The sequence below is a fragment of the Hyaena hyaena genome, unplaced genomic scaffold (assembly GCF_003009895.1).
Source record: "Hyaena hyaena isolate Hyena2069 unplaced genomic scaffold, ASM300989v1 scaffold_534, whole genome shotgun sequence".
NCBI lineage: Eukaryota > Metazoa > Chordata > Mammalia > Carnivora > Hyaenidae > Hyaena > Hyaena hyaena.
The window spans coordinates 1,059,516-1,067,417 of NW_024081166.1; the positions used below are offsets into that span (position 1 = coordinate 1,059,516).

At 41.6% G+C, this 7,902-nt stretch overlaps 1 protein-coding gene across 1 annotated transcript; it reads left to right on the forward strand.

The window, feature by feature from the left end:
• Positions 1 to 5,004: 5,004 nt before the first annotated feature.
• LOC120247607 (natural cytotoxicity triggering receptor 3-like) lies at positions 5,005 to 5,607 on the forward strand. Its single transcript, XM_039255606.1, has one exon. It carries the CDS (start codon positions 5,038 to 5,040, stop codon positions 5,590 to 5,592), a length of 555 nt encoding a protein of 184 aa, XP_039111537.1. The 5' UTR covers positions 5,005 to 5,037; the 3' UTR covers positions 5,593 to 5,607.
• The last annotated feature ends 2,295 nt before the right edge of the window (positions 5,608 to 7,902 follow it).

The window sequence follows — 7,902 nt, forward strand, 5'->3', positions numbered from 1 at the left end:
TCATGGAGATGAAAGGTACAACATAGGCAATATAGTCAATAATACTGTACTAACTTTGTATGGTGACAGATGACAACTGTACTTATGGTGAGCTTTTCATAGTGTAGAGAGTTGTTGAATCACCCTGGTGAATCACAACTGAAACTAATAAATGCCAACTATACTTTAACTTTAAGAAAGCAAAACGAATGATTGAATGAATGAATGCATTTTGCCCTCTCCCCACCGAAACAAATTTGGAACCCAGAGGAGCTAACAATACAGTGAATCGACTACCACTCAAGGGTTCTTCTGCTTGGACCTCACCAGGGCTCATGAGATGCCTCTGAGCAAAACAAGAGTCCTGAGAGAGAGTCAGCCTGGGGGACAGGAATAGGAGCTGTTGCTGGGAAGGCACAAAGCCCACCTGAATCCATCCACCCCTCGGGAACAAAAGCTCTACTATGCTACCGGGAAGGCAGGAAATATTGGCATCTGCATGGCAATGGTGAAGGCCAATGCAGCTGGGGGAAAGAACAGTAAAACATCTTCTCAGGGTGCAAGAGTATGAATTAAAAGCCATTTAAAAGTTGAGAGAGGAAAAATCACTAAGAAGCTGCACCCCTAAGACTCACAGACGCAGTGCTTGCTTCAGACTGAGGTTAAATCAGATCAACAGAGAATTTCCTCTCCCCCTGCACCCTATCAAGAGGCCAACCAATGCTGACTAATAAGTAACAATCATCTACTTTGGGGAGAGAGACCAGAGAAAGGAGACACAGTACCAGGTAAGAATCTGACACTGAGCGTGTCACAACACTGACAAAAATTCTTTGGTACCACAGTTTCCACCCCAAATACAAGTTAAACTAGAGAAATTTGAAAACTATGGTACACTGAAGGCAAGCATAGTAATAATACGACCCAAACTCAGTTCAATTCCTGACTAGATTAACACAAACCACACACGAACGTCCTGTCAGAAGCACATGTATGGCCCATTTCCAGGCATAAAACTCTTTACATCAGGGTCTACTGTCTTACACAACAACGTGGATGAAGCTCAAATGCTTTCTGCTAAGTGAAAGAAATGCTTTCTGCTAACAGACTAGATGTCGTATAACTCCATTTGCATCGTGTCTAGAAAAGGCAAAACTATAGAGAATGAGAAGAAATCAGTAGTTGCCAGGACCTGGAGTTTGGGGAGGAGATATGGGTTAATTTGTCCTATATCTTGACTGCATTGTTGTTTTCACAACTGTATATATTTGTCAAAACTTGTAAGATTGCACACCAAAAGTGCAGATTTCACTGTTTGAAAACTATACTCTAAAAAAATAAATGGAAGTAATCATAAGACACATCACAGACTTACGAAAAGACTTTTGTTTTTTAAAAATAGAAATATTACAGTAAATGTACGTATAATTTTGAGATATATCTATTTCAAAATGTCAGCATGTGAGGAATGAAAGGTAATTCTTAGAAAAGAGGATTTATGAGGTGGTATCCTTTTTGGAGAATCGCAAAGTGCGGTTAGCATGTTAGTGACTTTGTACAAAGAAAACCTAGAGAATCTTTTGGCGTGTGTATACTTTCCTTAATATAATTTTTATGTTAATTTATTTTTTGAGAGAGAGATAGAATATGAGTGGGGAGGGGCAGAGAGAGAGGGAGTCACAGAATCTGAAGCAGGCTCCAGGCTCTGAGCTGTCAGCACAGAGCCCGATGCGGGGCTCGAACCTACAAACCATGAGATCGTGACCTGAGCCTGACACAGGGTTTGAACTCACAAACGGTGAGATCATGACCCGAGCCGAAGTGGACATTTAACCAACTGAGCCACCCAGGTACCCTGGCATGCGTACACTTTTAAAGGCAATACCTTGCAAGGAACACACGCTGAAAAAAGGTGATCTACCAGTTTTGAAACTTCGAAGAATTTACTGCTGTATACTGACTAAGATTTTCAAATAAGCCACTTTAGATAAATGCAACTTATTATATAAATTGTCAGTGAAGAAAGCAATATAGGTTCCTCTCTTGATGAATGCGTCTTTGGGTTGAAGGAATTGACCAGTAGAAATGTATTCTCATTGTTAATACTATGACAGCTATGTGACAATGACCCCTTGTCCCGCAGACCTGTAGCTGTATCTCAGGAAGTTGTGGTAATGAAAGCCCCAGTTGGAAATGACCAACAGTCAACACCAAGCAGGGCTGGCTAAATAAAGTGCAGGGTCCACTGTGAAGAATGAAACTGTGGGAGTGTTCTTCCACAAGCAGGAAAGAAAAAAGTGTCCTCAAAAGTACTGAAAGAGAAAACTCTACCCTTTTCCACAGTCTCTCTTTCTCACTTTGTTCAGTGTTTTTTGTTTGCTATTTAACGTCCTTTCCCTCCTGGTGAGTGCAGATCCTCACACATGTCTCTGAACTGTGACTCCAGACTCCACATAGGCATGTTCACCCAACAAGGGAATTGGGTTCTCTTTTCCATGTCTGGCCACCCCATCCCCAGAGGCTGGGAAACCTCGGACGGACTGCAACACAGAAAACCTTGGTCTGTGGTTTGGGAATGGGCAAGAGTTACCAGCCACGTGCCATGGTTCTGGTAACCATGGATGGAGATGGCCACTCCCATGCCCACTAGGGAGAGGTCCCACCTCACAGTGCATAGACTCCTGTAATGTGAAACACACAGACTCCCTGCTTCACTCATGGGGCTTCTCGTTCACTGAGTCTTGACTGGGGCTCAGAAATCTGCATGTTTGAGAAGCTTTGCAAATGATTTTGATGTGCAGCCACATCTGGGAGTAAGACATTACGCTTGTGAATTTGAGGAGGAGAGGTTGGTACAAGAGTGAGTTTGGAGAAGGTCTGACTACATTAAGTTGGCATCTGAGGTGAGAGTATTTTCTGAATATTTATTTGGGAGCAGAATTCAGCTGAATTCAGCCATTTAAAAAATGTGAAAAACTTCACACTTTACGTCCTGTAAAAGACAAAGAATTGGAAAGAGGGAGTAAGAGAATATTTTGAATTTGTTGTCAGAGAAGTACCTTAAAGGTGAAGTCCCATAAAAGCTCCTTAGAAGCAAAGTAATCTCATAAGAAGAGAAAAATAATAACAAACATGTAACACGGAAGAAGCAGATGGGTTTGTTCACTTGAACTGTATAAAAGCAAGTATTTCAGCATCATTATCTGTAGATAATTAAACAGTTTTATAATGTAAAAAGGGATAATACTTTGAAATGTCCAAATGTTTTTGACAGAGGAAACAATTTCTTAAGCTTAAGATAATAAAATTGCGATAATCTATTAATGGCCAAGTAACTTGTACACACAGATAAGTAGTGTAATTTGTGTTTTTCCAACCTCTACTTCAATTCTTCATTCATACATCTCACAGGAACATCTATCCGAGCAAAATATGATCTTGCTACTATTTTACTATAAATATGGCACTGGCTGCCTAGGGCATTCAACAAAATTGTCAGTGGTTTAGCGTGCCATAGAAGGACTTTAGAATCTGACTCTTTCATTTCCCACTGTTTCCTCCACCATCAGTTTATAGCTTCTGGGCTCTCTGGACTGCTTTCTTTTGTATAAGTTGCTTTGTGCCTTCACCACTAGATTAATTTTTATTCTCTGAGGCTGTGCTTTACTGTTACTTCTTTGGAAGAGTCTTCTCTGGCCTGTTGTAGATTTCGCTAGACTCTCTTTTAGAAGAGAAGTGGGGGAGAGGGAGAAAGGACACCTTTAGTGGCATAGGAAAAAGAACCCAGGACAGGTGTCTGGAATGCTCCTGAGGATCCTGGGTTTGCAACTGTTTTGTCTTTGATCTTAAAAATGCCACTTCATCTTCTCTCTTTTGGTTACATCATTGATTAAATGAGAAAGATGGACCAGATGGCCTGTAAATTACTTTCTAATTCTTATGACTGTTTGCTTCTATGGAGTCAAGAGTGAGGAGGGGAAAAATGTGAAACTGAAGACAACATGGAATAGGGTAGCAAAGCAGAGTTTCACACTTTGAACTTTCTTAAGAGACTGGGGATTGAGAAGAGAAAAGGTAAAAGTATGTACAAGTAGTGAGGCTATGTTGAAAAAAGCAGAAGCTCTCCAACAAGAGTAATCCTGCCTTCTCTCATCACAAGATATTTGTGATTCGAGGAAGAGAGAGGATGAAATGGCGGCACATACCAACCGGTCTTGAAAGTGAAGGGTAGTGGAGACAGGAAAAAATCAGAGATGACTTGAACAGCTGCAATTATTCATGCATCAAATACTCACTGAGCATCTACCAAACAGAATGTTTTATTCCAGGCTGTGGGGGCCACAACAGTGAAGAGAGCAGGCAAGTCAACCTCGGACCCTTCCCTTTGGGATCATCATTAAGATTATCCAACAGTAGTACTGGTTTTACAGCATGAATTTCTGGAAGGCCCAAATGGCTGAGATTATAATTTGCCTCAACAATGCTCAAAAGCTGGCTATTGGGGAAGAAGAGGCCAGTCGTTTTTCTTAAGGGATTTGGTGAAGGAATGGTCAGTTCAGAGATGAGGCATTTTCAGATGGTTGTCAGATTTATTTAAAATAAGACCAAGTGAGATGGGATGAGCCTTGGCACTGCTGAGCCAAGATGAGGGGAAGTAGGTTAGCTCTGAGCCCAGGACGATTCCTGGAGGTTTATTCTGGGTAAAGCGTTGGTCTTCTTGAACCTCAGAAGATAGGGGAACCACATCCTAGTCTCACCCACCCACCCTCGTGTTAGCAGCCATGTAAGCCCCACCCTCCCCCTCAAACACTTGGGCCACTTGACTATGTTTTGCCCCCACCTCCTAGTGATCCAGATACTGCCATTAGCACCATCCGCTCTCCTCGGGGAGGCAAGCATTTGATGCCTGAGGTCCTAGGCAGTTGAGGTCCCTGATAAGTGATGTGTGAGTCCTGTGTGTCATAGGAAGCTCTCAACCTCCATCTGGTGACCCTGGCCACAAGTAGTAGGTTTTTCTTCGCCCAGAGCTTACCCCTCAGGTCCCCCTCGCCAACTGGAATGCCCTCTGACATGCCCCGGATGCTGTTGCTCATCTTTATCATGGTCCATCCAGGATCCTGTGCTCTCCGGGTGTTCCAGACCCCTGAGATTCATATCCAGGAGGGCACCGCTGCTTTCTTGCCCTGCTCCTTCAATGCCAGCCGAGGGAGACTGGCCATTGGCTCTGTCACGTGGTACCGGGACAAGGTGGCCCCAGGGAAGGAAGTGAGGAACGAGACCCCAGAATTCAAGGGCCGCCTGGCTCCTCTTGCCTCTTCCTGTTTCCTCTGTGACCACCAGGCTGAGCTGCACATCTGGGATACCCGAGACTGTGACACTGGAGTCTACGTGTGCAGGGTGGAGGTGCTGGGTCTTGGTGCTGGAACAGGGAATGGGACTCTGCTGGTGGTAGAGAAAGGACCTCATTGGCTAGGTGCCAGCACAGTCCTCCTCCTTCGGGCTGCATTCTATGCCTTCAGCTTTATCTCTGTGGCCATGGGCAGCACCATCTATTACCAAGGCAAATGCCACTGTCACCTGGGAACATGCTGCCACTCCTCAGATGGCCTCTGATGAGTATTCCTGACCCCAGCCATCCCAACTCTCTTCAGGAGACCCCAGTAAATCCTTTTCTGCCTCACCAAAAAGAAAAAAATAATAATAAATAAAATAAAATAGAGACCAAGTTACTTGGAAACACAAAGGGAGCCTAAATATAAGAAGTCAGAGACTGGGGTCAAGATGAGAGTGAAGAGTGGATATTTTCTAGTTATGATATTCAGTTACAAATGACTCAAATTTATGATTTTAAGCAAGCTAGGCATAACAAAAATAAATAATATGCAAGGCAAGAGGCCAGCATTCAAAAAGCAATGATATTACAGCTTAATGAAAATTATTAACTCCAGTTGTACACTTGATTACCCTTGAGCAGTTTCAATTGATTTGGGTAAGACTCAAATATGAGGAAATCTGAGATTTTATCCTGCATTTTTGGGCTCAATTTAGAGTCCTCACACAGACACTGAAGTGTGAGTCCAAGGGATTAGATAACACTGCAGGAGATATAGTTTTTGAGTTGTTGGTTTCTTTCTGTTTATAAAAATATTCTCGATGGTGATGAGAAAAACAAAGAAAAATTAACTTGGAAATATAATAGAAATGTGCTAACTTAAAAAAATAATAGATGAAGAAGAAATAGTTTTAAACATTTAATCTCTTGAATGTCCATTATTAAGCCCTTGGAATTTTTTATATGATCTGAAGATAAATAAGTACAGCGGAGCTCCCAGGACTTATCAGTGCATTTAAAAGCGTGAATTGACAATCTGAGTTAATTAGTTGTCGCATTTAATCCTGAGAGATGGATATTGTTAGGTTCCCCCAACCAATCACGATTCAGTCAGAGAAAAAGAAAGTGAAAGAGAAAGAACACTTGATCAGTTTTGCAATGGAAATTACTTTTAGGGAAGCACAATTAAACTGAAATACAGGAAAAATCCATTCCAAGACATGTTCTTTTCACTTACAAGGATGGATTTGGTATATATTTTTGGTTCTATAAATTCTTATGGAAAGCAATTTTCAGTCTTCCAATTGTTGTTGTTGAAAGTGTTACTGGATATCAAGCTGAAGCATCAATGACTTTATTAAAACTAGACCAAAGGCTGTTGTAAGAGGAAGTCATTTGATTATTCCTCCTGAAATCATGGCAGATTTTAATGGATACAGGGCAGCATTATGGACAGGATATCCCACACATGAATATAAGTATTTGCTTTTGAGAGAGCTGGAAAATTGAGGCAGTATCTAATTAGTCATGACAGGGGTGACTGATACATATGGTTTGGCATCCAAGCCAAGCAGAGGCTGCACTAAACACTTGAACTGGTGCACAGAATCACTTAATGGCAGTGAATCCTGTTGGAACAAAAGCTGTGCTGCTGAAAACTGAAATTGTTTTGAGTTGCATGCAAGAAAGTTTCTTGAAGATATTTTGCTGGTAAATTCCGTTTTATTCTTGAGGTTCTTAAGGGGAAAAATAAAATACCTAGAAAAAACCTGTGTCTGTGTTTACATGCAATGCCTATTAATTGATACCTCTTCTTGGCTCAGTTGTCACGAATTTATTTTGATGATGTGATATTTAAGAAACTCCCCCCCCCCCCCCCCCCGACCATGCTCTGTATCAGGGCCCCAGGATGATGAAACACTGTGTTGTTGTGCAGCTACGGATTAATTCTTGGAGAGATTTTTCTGCTTCACTACCTCTTTTGTTGGTGCCAAAAATAATTGCTGATTTTGCCAAGTTGTGTCTTTATCACCTGTCAAAGATCTCAGTGCACTGTCATGTGGCATCTAAGGCAAACATGCATTTATCACTACCTTTACTTTTCTCACCACACCGTGCTCATGAAGCTTATTTCACTGGCTTTGCCTTTGTCGTCTGTTGTAGGAGATGAGCTTTAAGTCCATGTGATGTTTCTATGTTGCTCTCATTTGCTTCTTTAAATGTGAATTTTTAAAGCCACCTAAGAGTTGGAAACCAGAAAAGCAGTCTATTTTGACTGCCACTTTGCCATCTTTTGCTTTTCAAGCGCATCAAACTACAACCAAAGCAAAGAAAAAAAGATGAGAGAAAGTGAATTCTGGACAAGATCCAGAGCGTTTTCTGCCCAAGGCTCCAAGAACAGTGTTGGACACTCCTGTGGTTCATATCCTGGAAGTACTGATTCAGTGCAACTGGTAAATATTAAGTGTATGCTTTTGTGGATTAAATATTAGCTCTTGTTCCAACACTACTTAATAATCATTTGGATTGGCTTGTTTGGGAAAACATCTAAATAAAACACAGCACTCTATGCAAAGAAAGAAACCTCAGAA